We start from the raw sequence: 12,228 nt of genomic DNA, 5'->3' as shown, positions 1-12,228 counted from the left end.
AGCACACCCTGCCGAACGAAACTCCGAGGCCTAACCCCAACGTCGGTCGGGGGGAGAAAGCGAAACGGAGAAAGGGCTTCGGAGCGTGATGTCGCCACGCCACATTCAAACCCCCCCCCCAAAAAAGAGCCGGGCTTGACCGTGACATCTGCAACATCCCGTCAAACTGAAACCTCCCCCCCAGACGTGCTGGGGGAACACGCGCAGCTCGGACGTTCGTCGCAGTGTTTGCAGACCTCGGTCATTTACCAGCAGCCGGATCACCTGCTAGCAAGCGCCCTTAAGAGGAGGGATTCAAATCGTGACAATCCAATGGCCATTTTAAGGTTATCCAGGCGGCAAAGAGTTGGAGATTTTTATTTTTTAGCTTTCTTAGTCATTTCGACGACGGTAGGCACCTTCCTGAAAAAACAAATCTTCCGTCTGCCAGATTATTAATAATAATAAACTATTTTATATAGCGCCTTTAAAGGTGGCTTCTCAAAGCGCTTTACAGGATGACAATAATAAATAAGGAGACTACACAAGATAAAACACAATGACAACACACAGAGGAGAGCGTGGATGGTGGTACTAAGAGAAGCAGAGGGGTGAAGAACAGAACCAGTTCAGTAAAGGCTCTTCTGAAGAAGAGGGTTTGGAGTCTGGATTGGCAGGAGTTTAGAGAAGGTGACTCTCTGATATCCTTGGGCAGAGAGTTCCAGAGCTTGGGGGGGGCACAACAGGAGAAGGCCCTGTCGCCCCTAGAGTGTAGACGGGCTTTGGGGGGGACAGTAAGGAGGGCAGAATCAGAAGAGCGGAGGTTGCGAGGTGGGGAGTAGGGCGACGATAGCTCAGACCGGTACTGAGGCGCCCAGCCACGCAGAGCCCTATAGGTGAGCAGGAGGATTTTAAAAGTCCACACGGAATTTGACCGGAAGCCAGTGCAGGGACTCCAGGATAGGAGTAATGTGATCACTTGCACTAGACCTGGTCAGGATTCTGGCTGCTGAATTTTGGAAATACGGTGAGCAGGAGGATTTAAAATCCTGGCATTTCCCCCCACCCCCTCCCCCGACTGTGGTCATGAATTGAAGTCGCCCATTAAGATGATGTCCGGCTTTTTATTGCAGGAATGTTAGGGGGGGGGGGAGGGTCGGGTATAATTCGACCCAGCTCTAGAATCAAGTACGGAAGGAGCAAGAGATTCAGAACAGTCGTCTGAGCTCCTGGACCGGAAGTAGGTCAGACCACAGAGATCGCCAGCGCTGCTGCACAGAGACGTTTGTCACGCTGCGAGATGCACGAAAAGAGCTCTTCTTGCTTTCTGGGTGACGGGAACCTGTGACCACAGCCACAGACGCCCCCCCAAACCCCCCCCCCCTCAGAGACGTGACTGAATTGTAACGCCTGCATGCCGTGACAGAGAAGGAAGACAAAATATCTCTTTTGGGGGGTTTTCACCAGGCTGCCCTGTGACTGAGGATCTGAAAACAACTGAGGAAGAGAGATTGCTGTTGAAGAAAAGCAAAGAGGGGGAAAGACATCTGCTGAGATCCTGGGCAAAGATAGAGCTACAGGACCGCCTCGGAAAATAACCTATCTTTCAATGGAGTCAGAAAGGTTAGCACCAGTGTTGCTGCTGTTTCTCAGTGTCGGCGGCATCAGTGAAGGTGAGTACATCTGTTACTTGTTCTTTTTTTTGGGGGGGATGGAAATATAGTGTGCGATGGACTGGTGTCCTACCCAGGCTGTATCCTGCCACCTGCCCGTTGCTTGGTGGGCTCCCCCACGACCCATATTTTTGGATGAAGCCATTTTGCAAATGGCTGGACGGGAGATCAGTTCTGAGACCGATACTGCGTCTGCTACGTGACGGTATCCCGTTACGATCTGTGTCACGACCTGGTTTCGTTCGGAAAAAGAATTACAAACGAGAGCCATTCAGCCATTATTTGGTTGCTAGAAGCTAATTGATCTAATGATCCCTTCTACTCAATCATATGGCTGGGCAGCATGTTCCATACTCCTGCCACCCTTTGTGTAAAGACGAGCCCCCCCCGTCCTGACTGGACAATCTCATCTGGCTGTGTCTCAAGAGAGGCCAGGGTATAGCCAGCTTCAACCACGTGGCTGGGCAGCTTGTTCCACACTCCCGCTACCCTTTGTGTACATATGTGCTTCCCGTTTTCGAGGTTTACATGTACTTCCATATAGTTTCTACTTATGTGCTCCGTTTGGTGTTTCACTGTTGATTCAGCACTGGAATTAAGAATTTAAGATCCCCCTCATCTTCTCTATTCAAAACTATGCAGAGTCAGTGCAGGACATTCCATTAATCTCTTATTGCTTCTCGTTATTGTCTGGAGTATGTAAAGTGTAAATAGCATCTTCTGTTCTCATCTCAGTATTGCTTGTTTGTACAATATTTTATCCAAGGTTTGTATGACCACTGTGAAAACTTGTAAAAGGCCAATTGACTGGACAGGCAGGTTTTAATTATTTGGGAAAACAAATGAATAGCATAAAGTCTCATTCGTTTAATCTTGTTAAAGTAATAATAATAATTGCTTACACTTATAGAGCGCTTTTCTGGACACTCCACTCAAAGCGCTGGACAGGTCATGGGGGAATCCCACTACCGCCACCAATGTGCAGCCCCCACCTGGATGATGCGACGGCAGCCATAGTGCGCCAGAACGCTCCCCACACAGCAGCTCTCAGTGGGGAGGAGAGCAGAGTGATGAAGCCAGTTCATAGATGGGGATTATTAGAAGGCCATGATTGGTAAGGGCCAATGGGAAATTTGGCCAGGATGCCGGGGTTACACCCCTACTCTTTTCGAGAAATGACCTGGGATTTTTAATGACCACAGAGAGTCAGGACCTCGGTTCTACGTCTCATCCGAACGACGGCACCTGTTTACAGTCCAGTGTCCCCCGTCACTATACTGGGGCATCAGGACCCACACAGACCACAGGGTGACCATCAGGAGGTCTCCCCTCCAGGTACTGACCAGGCTCACACCTGCTGAGCTTCAGTGGGGGTTGGCTGCCAGCTGGGAGTTGCAGACTGATATGGCTGCTGGCAGTAGGTGTAATAATAATAATTCAGGTGGGGAGCTGCGTCAGCATGCGTAGTCTGCAAAGGAACAAGTAATAGGTTTATTCCAGGCTGAAAAGAGTTCTTCGGGTGTGAGAAAGACAGGGCGGACAGCACAGATTAAATAGACCAAAAGCTGCGAGAGGGGAGGAGGCAGAGAGGCCACTCAGGAAGTGCAAAGTGGAGAGGGGTGAAGAGAGGTGTGAAGTCAAAACCTGCATGAGAATAGAGATGACACGAACACAAGTCGGTCGTTGGGAGGAGGGGGATGGTGTGAGCCTAGTTTCAGGATGAGTTTAGTTTCGGTTGTCCTTCTCTTGAAGCTGAGGAACCCTTCCTTGAGCACAGAGACCGAGAGGTCAGTCGGAGGTGAAATGAGAAACTGTGGGCTTGGAGCGATCTCTCATCTCCACGGCCCCGAACGTGTTCTCCGAGGCGGTCTCAGAGTCTCCTGCTGGTTTCCCCACCGCAGGAGATGCAGTTGCTGGAGGTACAGGATGTCGCCTGGGTGGTCCGGAATCGACCTGAGGGGGGCCCCCGAAGGAGCGTGTCGTTAGATCTGTATCCGCAGGTGATGCGGCCAGTTTTCTCGCGGGCGAAGGTGCCTGGTGGGGATGATCGCCGAGGGAGCTGTGAACCAGAAGTTTACGTCGATTGGGTGGCCGGCGGTATGAGATGATGGGGCGCTCGGGAAAAAAGGGTACCGATGGAGGGATCGCCCCCCTGCAGGATGGAGTAGTTGTTAAGAAGGGTCCTGGGGATAGAAAGTGTGTTAGGGAAGCACCAGCACGAGGAATGCGGTCGTAATAATAGTAATACAGCCGTAATAATAATATAATAACGTTAAAGTGGATTTAATGTGCCGAGAAATTTTCACTGGTCAGCAGCAAGCTTAGAAAATTCTCCTTCTTCTTCTTTTTCACAGCCTTAGTCCCAGACTGCCCTGGGGGCGGCTGCTTCGGTTGCTCTTCTCCACTGGTCTCGGTCGAGCACATCTTCCTCACTCACTTCACACACCTCCATAGCTTTTCTCACACAGTCTATCCATCTCTTTCTAGGCCGGCCTCTTCCTCTGTCACCTTCCACCTCAAATCCCATCGCCCTCTTTGTTACTTCCTCAACGTCCCTCCTCGCGATCTGTCCGTACCGCCGTAACCTCGCCTCTCGCATCTTCTCCACCACATCCGCCACCCTACGTCGTCGACGGATTTCTTCATTTCTGATCTTATCCTTCATTGAAATCTGCAGAATCCGCCTCAACATCCTCATTTCAGTTCTTCTCCTCAAGTTCTCTTCCCTCTTTCCCAACGGCCGAGCATTCAGCTCCACACAGTAGTACGGGTCTAATCACGGTCTTGCACTTTAACTGTCTAGGAATTTTCCTGTCACCGATTATTCCAGTTATTTCTCTCCACTTGTTCCATCCAGCTTTCACTCTTTGTCTTCCTGCCTCCAGTGTTTCTCCTCCCTTTACCAGTTTCGATCCAAGGTATTTAAAGCCATCAACTTGTTTCGGTTTTCCTCCATTTGTCTCCTCAACATTGGTCCTAGTATCTCCTCTTCTCTCCATTACCATTATTTCAGATCTTTCGGCACTCATTTTCAGCTGAGCAAATTGTTGGAACAAAACTGAGATCCTAAAGCCGTTTGCTCACGCCGCACTTTCGGACACTTGATGAAGCAGGGTGCGCAGAAGTGTTCTATCACACAGTATCGTTTCAGACGTTCGCGTGGATCGCAATCCTGAGAGCATCCTCTGTACTTCGAACTCGCCAGGCTGAGGAAATGACAGTGCGGCCCAGAGATCAGTCGTTGTCGCAGCTCTCCTCGCTTTCGAGGAATGAGCCAGGGAGCCAGCCGCAGGGGTGAAGTGTGAGATCAGAACTTGACCTCCTCCTGAACAATTGTTCATTGAACACCAAAACCTAGGTGAAGCAGTTTTAGCCTCAGGATGTCCCATAACGTTGCCTTCAACTGTTTTACAATCACCAATCCTGGCTTTCTAAGCCCGGCTTTTGACCGTGTCTCCTCCTGCAGGATGTAGCCTAATCCGTCATCGACAGGATAAGATCTCTGTGCGCCCGGGAGAATCGGCTCTCCTGCCCTGTCCCCAAACGCACCTGGAGACGGACAGCTGCACCTGGAGCCTGTCCAACACTTCCGGCGCCAGCACGGCGATAGTGAGGAATGACGGGACAGGCCTGCACGTCCGGCCCTCGTACGAGGACAGGGTGACGATTTTGAATCGGGGGAACCTCTCGCTCCTCATCTCCAACCTCACCGCCAAAGACAGCGGGACGTACAAGTGTGTCTGTGGAAGCTCGCCGAGCTCCGTGACTGTCAAGCTCACTGTGAAAGGTGACGCGCTAAACCGTTCTCTCTCTTTCTGACCATTTTCTCCAATTTAGGGTCACGGGGGGAGCCTATTCTTGCCAGCAGCCATATCACTCTGCAACTTACAACTGGCAGCCCCCACTGGAGCTCAGCAGGTGTGAGCCTGGTCAGTACCTGGAGGGGAGACTCCTGGGAAAAACTAAGGTTGCTGCTGGAAGAGGTGTTAGCGGGGCCAGCAGGGGGCGCTCACCCTGCGGTCCATGTTGGTCCTGATGCCCCAGTATAGCGACGGGGACACTATACTGTAAACAGGTGCCGTCCTTCGGATGAGACGTAAAACCGAGGTCCTGACTCTCTGTGGTCATTGAAAATCCCAGGGCGTTTCTCGAAAAGAGTAGGGGTGTAACCCCGGCGTCCTGGCCACATTTCCCATTGGCCCTTACCAATCATGGCCTCCTAATAATCCCCATCTCTGGATTGACTGCATTACTCTGCTCTCCTCCCCACTGAGAGCTGCTGTGTGGGGAGCGTTCTGGCGCACTATTGCTGCCGTCGCATCATCCAGGTGGGGCTGCACATTGGTGGCGGTAGTGGGATTCCCCCTGACCTGTAAAGCACTTTGAGTGGAGTGTCCAGAAAAGTGCTATATAAGAGTAAGCAATTATTATTATTATTATTATTATTATTATTATTATTATTATTATTATTCTGGCAAGCAACAGGCACAAGGCAGGGTACACCCCTGGATGGGACCCACACAGGACACCAGACTGTGTGTGGGCTATGAGTGTCAGCCCTGTGATGGACTGGCGTCCCATCCAGGGTGTATCCTGCCTTGTACCCAAAATGCTTTGAGTGCAGTGTCCAGGAAAGTGCTAGTATTGTTCTTATTAATATTATGACGACAGTTATTATTCCACAGCACACTTCGGTGTCTCTTTGTCACTGGAAGCCTGTATCCTGTCTGCAGGCTGCACCGTGACAGTTCGCAGTCGGAAGATCGTCGCGCACTCCGGCGGCGCCGCCCTGCTACCCTGCGCCTGCACGGACGCACAGCCCGCGACCGACAGCTTCGCGTGGAACGTCTGGGGGCGGCCCCTCCTGCGCCGCGATGGGGCGGGCCTGCGCGTCAACTCCTCCTACGAAGAGAGGGTGGCGGTGTTTTACTCCGCCAGCCCCGGAAACCTCTCCCTCCTCATCCGGAACCTCACCGTGCGGGATCAGGGGCTGTACCGTTGTCGTGACCCCTGGAACAACGAGGCGCTTGTGAAACTCCGGGTGCTAGGTAACGTACTGCTCGATTCAGACCATAACAAGGGTTACACACGAAAGGAGGCCGTTTAATTATACTAACCTGTTTTTGACACTTTTTTAGTTAATTGATCTAATTTTATGTAGCCAAATTATCCGCTTCAACCACATGGCCGAGTGTCTTGTTCCACACTCCTGCCACCCTTTGGGTATAGAAGTGCCTCCTGTCATGAGCAGTGGATCTTTTCCAGTTGGTTCCTGGAAGAAGCCAGGGTATCGGCTTCAACTTGTGGCTGAGTAGCTTGTTCCACACTCCCAGTGAGTGTCCTGTGTGTGAGTGTCCTGTGTGTGTGTCTGTGAATGTCCTGTGCAAGTGTCCTCTGTGTGTATCCTGTGAGATTCCTGTCAGTGGCCTGTGAGTGTCCTGTGTGTGAGTGTCCTCTGTGTGTATCCTGTGAGATTCCTGTGTGTGTGTCCTCTGTGTGTATCCTGTGAGATTCCTGTCAGTGGCCTGTGAGTGTCCTGTGTGTTAGTGTCCTGTATGTGAGTGTCCTGTGTGTGTGTCCTGTGCAAGTGTCCTCTGTGTGTATCCTGTGAGATTCCTGTCAGTGTCCTGTGTGTGAGTGTCCTGTGCAAGTGTCCTCTGTGTGTATCCTGAGATTCCTGTCAGTGTCCTGTGTGTGAGTGTCCTGTGTGAGTGTCCTGTGCAAGTGTCCTCTGTGTGTATCCTGTGAGATTCCTGTCAGTGGCCTGTGTGTCCCCTGTGTGAGTGCCCAGTGAGTGTCCTGTGTCTGTGTCTGCGTGTGTCTGCCCTGTGATAAACTGGCGTCCCACCCGGGGTGTATCCCGCCTCCTACCCGTCACTTGTCAGGCTAGGCTCCAACTCCCCCGCAGCCCCGTAACCAGATCAAGTGGTTAGAAAACGGACAACAAAACCGCGGTCATGGGAAAAACCAATAGAACAAGGAAAAGTCAAAGGCTTCGGACGGGGACCTCTTAGTAAAGCGAGCGTGCCTGCTCTTCTTCAGGCTGTGCCATTTCGGCCTCTGCTCCCGCGGAGATCACAGGACGGCGGGGGGACTCGGTCCTCCTGGGCTGCTCTTGCACCAACGCCCACCCCGAGATCTCGAGCTTCGCCTGGACGCTCCACCGCCGCCAGGCGCGGACAGAGATCCTGCGCTACGACGGCGCCGGTGTGAGGATCAGCCCCGCCTACGCCGGCCGGGCGACGGTCTCCCACCCCAGCTCCCCGGGGAACTTGTCTCTCCTCCTGGGGAACCTCAGCGCGGAGGACCAGGGGCTGTACCAGTGTGTGGTCAACGACGGGAGCTCCTGGGACGTCACCCTCGCCCTGCAAGGTGAGGTATCGGCGCGGGGGTCCGGTATTTGAGTTTGATGGCGGCTGTCTGGTAGAGGTGTCCCGCAATTAGGCCTGAACGAGCGGCCCTGGACCGACGGAGCTGTGAAATCCACCCCACGCTTCGAGCCAGCTTAGCGTCCTTCCGGGAATTGTGGGAAACGGGCTGTCCAGCGACGTTGGCGAATCCGATATCCTCGCTTCCCTTTGCAAAATGGCTGGATCAGATGTGGGGATTCATTCGCTGCCAACTACCAGTTGTCTTAGATGGGCCGAAATTTCTTCCTCTTGTTTTGTAACTTACAAACTTACTTTTGGAACTTTGTAACCTACTTCGTTTCTAAGGCCAGAAAGTGGCGCGTTTCCGGAATTGGCTGCCCACGGTTCTTTGTGTTTTGTTTCAGCCGAGCCCTGTCGCTTCACATTGTCTTCAGCAATCAAAAGTAGGAGGATATCATTCATTTCCCAGCGGACAGCGGTTACCCATTTTTCAAACTGCATTAGCTAATGCTGTACATACATATGGGCAGCAGCCATATCGCCCTGCAACCCACAACTGGCAGCCCCCCCCCCCCCCACTGGAGCTCAGCAGGTGTGAGCCTGGTCAGTACCTGGAGGGGAGACTCCTGGGAAAAACTAAGGTTGCTGCTGGGAGAGGTGTGAGTGGGGCCAGCAGGGGGCGCTCACCCTGCAACCTGTGTGGGTCCTAATGCCCCAGTATAGTGACAGGGGAAACTGGACTGTAAAAAGGCGCCGTCCTTCGGATGAGACGTAAAACCGAGGTCCTGACTCTCTGTGGTCATTAAAAATCCCAGGGCGTTTCTCGAAAAGAGTAGGGGTGTAACCCCGGCGTCCTGGCCACATTTCCCAATGGGCCCTTACCAATCATGGCCTCCTAATAACCCCCCTCTCTGAACTGGCTTCATCCCTCTGCTCTCCTCCCCACTGAGAGCTGAGGTATGGGGAGCGTTCTGGCACACTATGGCTGCCGTCGCATCATCCAGGTGGAGCTGCACACTGGTGGTGGTAGTGGGATTCCCCATGACCTGTAAAAAGCTCTGAGGGGAGAGTCCAGAAAAGCGCTATAGAAGTGTAAGCAATTATTAAATTCAGTTCTTATTATATATGCATTTCGTTGTGTTATTGTACAATCAGCCTGCGCTGGAAGTCTTGTTCTGCCAACATCTACGGTCCCATTTTCTGCAAGCTTCCCCAGCTCATGGATGACACACAGTAACATTACGATTCGGTCTCGGCGTCGCACTGTCACTAGAGCAGTCTCTCTCTCTCTCTCTCTCTCTCTCTCTCTCTCAGAGGGCAGTGAGACAGGTCTGATGTACTCCGGAGTGGGGCTGGTAGCTCTGGTGTACCTCTTGGCCACAGTTGCAGCTGTCAGAGCGACCAGAAAAAGGCACGGGTAAGAAATTAGACAAAATCCTGCTCTTCCTTATTTCTGTCAGGGATCTGCATTCTGATGCCCTTCTGCATTAAATGTTACTATCCAGCAGTGTATTTTAATCTGCCGTACAGAATGACACTCAACAGTGTTATGCTAGACTGTAATGAGGGGAGTACCACAGGGATCTCTACTAGGACCCCTGCTCTGCCTTATTTCTGTCAGGGGTCTGCTTTCTTGGGGAATGCCCTTCTGCGTTAAATGTCACTATACTACAGCTTATGACAATGTGCCGCACAGAATGACACTCATCTGCACCTTGTTATGCTGGACTGAAATGAGGGGAGTACCACAGGGATCTGTACTAGGACCCCACTAGTAACCTATTTCAAGAACCAGCTGTGAATGAGAGCTGCAGATCAATTAGCTACGTGCTACCAAATGAGGGAGATGAGCCAATCGACCTGTTCTTGATGGCAAACTGTCTTGTGTCTTGCTCGTATGTCATACCTTTCATTTTCACACCTGCTTCTCTCTACTCTGACCAGTATCTAACTAGGCTCTATATTCTGGGCTATAGTAGCTTACATGCCTTCTTTAGAGTGCACTACTTCCTTCTATCTATATTCTATACTATACTACAGGTTGAGAATCCCTTATCCGAAATTCCTGCGGATTTCGGATTGTTTTGGATTTCGGAATATTTTTATATTTGCATCTATGAAATGGGACAGCTTGGGGATGGGGCCCAAGTCGAAAGACGATATCCATTTCCATTTCATAATATAGCTTATACATATACCCTGAATGTAGTTTTGTATACATTTTTAATAATGTTTTAAACATAACACCATCAGAAAGGTAAGATATCGGTCTCCACCTACGATGTCATGTTTTGATTAAAAGGTTACAGTACACGTACGCCATTTGTCTTTTATTTTTTATCATACAAAAACAAAGCATCGAATATGATTACAGGTAAATAAAATGAAAACTGAAAAAAGTCATGTAAAGCATTTTATTTTTAAAGTAATATACAAGTACAAGTACAGGTAACAGTAATGACACTAGTCACGTTACACTCATACATGGAGGGGAGATTCAGATCTCGCGTAAAAATAACGTTTTGTACTAACTGTACAAGAAAACCAAACCGAAACATGATGAGCGCTGCTTACAAACTTGAAGATAAATGCAGCCCCAGACATTACAACTACATCGGGTCCGAGAAACTTGAGGGAGAGGGTACGTCATCGATGACATCCCTGTGAGCTGGAAAGTTGCGGATTTCGGAGTTTTTCAGAGTTTGGAATTTCGGATAAGGGATTTTCAACCTGTATACTATATGTATTGCAGGGGGCTACTGCTGTACTCTTTCGAGCGGTATTGTACTGTGTGGCAGTGTGCTCTGTTGCACTGTGTAAATTAACACACTGTAGCAAATTGCACTACTGTTTTACAGAAGGGTTTTGGGGGAAAACATCATTGTAATCTGCTACACCGTATCGATCTACACCACAGTGCACAGTGTGGATACTATACGTAAGAGTTCACTTTACTGTATTGCATTACAAAAACATTCTGTTGCGTTACGTTCTCTCTTTGTTTTCGATCTTCTTTTCTCTTTTGAAGGAGAACAGGACAGGGCTTCCTACTGGAGATGAAGACATTTCAAGGGCCTATAGACTTGTCTGTGCCTACAGATTGAAAGTACCACAGTATTGATTGATACCCTGGCTGTGATCTATAGGATCCCTATAGGGGCTCACCTTGGATGGATACCCCAGCTGTGATCTATAGGATCCCTATAGGGGCTCACCTTGAATGGATACCCTGGCTGTGGCCTATAGGACCCCTATAGGGGCTCACCTTGGATGGATACCCTGCCTGTGATCTATAGGACCCCTATAGGGGCTCAGCTTGGATGGATACCCTGCCTGTGATCTATAGGACCCCTATAGGGGCTCACTGTGGATTTATACCATGATGTGATCTCTAGGATGTCTTAAGGAGCTCATCTCCATATCACAGAGTATCAAGACAGAAATTCACACCCACACAAAAAAAACCCCACACCTACTAACGCCTTCTTGTCATGAGGTAAAAAGGGGTTTTGTGAAGTGAGACAGACACCATTTGGGGTCAAAATGCAGGCCGTGCGGTGTGGCCCTGAGCCAAGATGGCCCCCTGTTGCAGGCATCGTTCTGTCATTTTGTATTCCAGGAAAGGACATATACTTTTCTCGAGGCATCGAAACTATCCAAAATGGGGCTTTAAACGAATAAATAACCATACAGGAACGTTGTGCCCATCTGTTTTGCTTGAATGTCATTTAGTTACACATTTCCAAGCTTGTATTTCTGTATGACATATTTTAACCCCAGCGGGACATAGCAAATGCATTTCATAATAATAATAATAATTGCTTACACTTATATAGAGCTTTTCTGGACACTCCACTCAAAGCGCTTTACAGGTCATGGGGAATCCCACTACCGCCACCAATGTGCAGCCCCACCTGGATGATGCGACGGCAGCCATAGTGCGCCAGAACGCTCTCCACACATCAGGTCTCAGTGGGGAGGAGAGCAGAGTGATGAACCCCTACTCTTTTCGAGAAACGCCCTGGGATTTTTAATGACCACAGAGAGTCAGGACCTCGGTTTTACGTCTCATCCGAAGGACTGCGCCTGTTTACAGTCTAGTGTCCCCGTCACTATACTGGGGCATTAGGACCCACATGGACCGCAGGGTGAGCGCCCCCTGCTGGCCCCACCAACACCTCTCCCAGCAGCAACCTTAGTTTTTC

General features: G+C 50.4%; 1 protein-coding gene across 1 annotated transcript; it reads left to right on the top strand.

Annotated features, from left to right (window-relative positions):
* Positions 1–1,446: 1,446 nt before the first annotated feature.
* LOC138243273 (polymeric immunoglobulin receptor-like) lies at positions 1,447–11,719 on the top strand. The gene is made up of 6 exons (XM_069198826.1): positions 1,447–1,652; positions 5,119–5,439; positions 6,386–6,700; positions 7,695–8,024; positions 9,338–9,440; positions 11,052–11,719. Exons 1-6 carry the CDS (start codon positions 1,589–1,591, stop codon positions 11,125–11,127), a joined length of 1,209 nt encoding a protein of 402 aa, XP_069054927.1. The 5' UTR covers positions 1,447–1,588; the 3' UTR covers positions 11,128–11,719.
* The last annotated feature ends 509 nt before the right edge of the window (positions 11,720–12,228 follow it).

Source organism: Lepisosteus oculatus, chromosome 14 (assembly GCF_040954835.1).
Source record: "Lepisosteus oculatus isolate fLepOcu1 chromosome 14, fLepOcu1.hap2, whole genome shotgun sequence".
Lineage (NCBI taxonomy): Eukaryota > Metazoa > Chordata > Actinopteri > Semionotiformes > Lepisosteidae > Lepisosteus > Lepisosteus oculatus.
The sequence above is the reverse complement of the archived record's forward strand: the minus strand, read 5'-3'. Positions and strand labels throughout refer to the sequence as shown.

Bases quoted from the DNA above. Each gene is read 5' to 3' on its own strand.
- LOC138243273 (XM_069198826.1), top strand. From the start codon at position 1,589: ATGGAGTCAGAAAGGTTAGCACCAGTGTTGCTGCTGTTTCTCAGTGTC. The intron at 5,440-6,385 runs GTGACGCGCTAA...TCCTGTCTGCAG, and splicing joins TGTCAAGCTCACTGTGAAAG to GCTGCACCGTGACAGTTCGC. The intron at 6,701-7,694 runs GTAACGTACTGC...GCTCTTCTTCAG, and splicing joins TGTGAAACTCCGGGTGCTAG to GCTGTGCCATTTCGGCCTCT.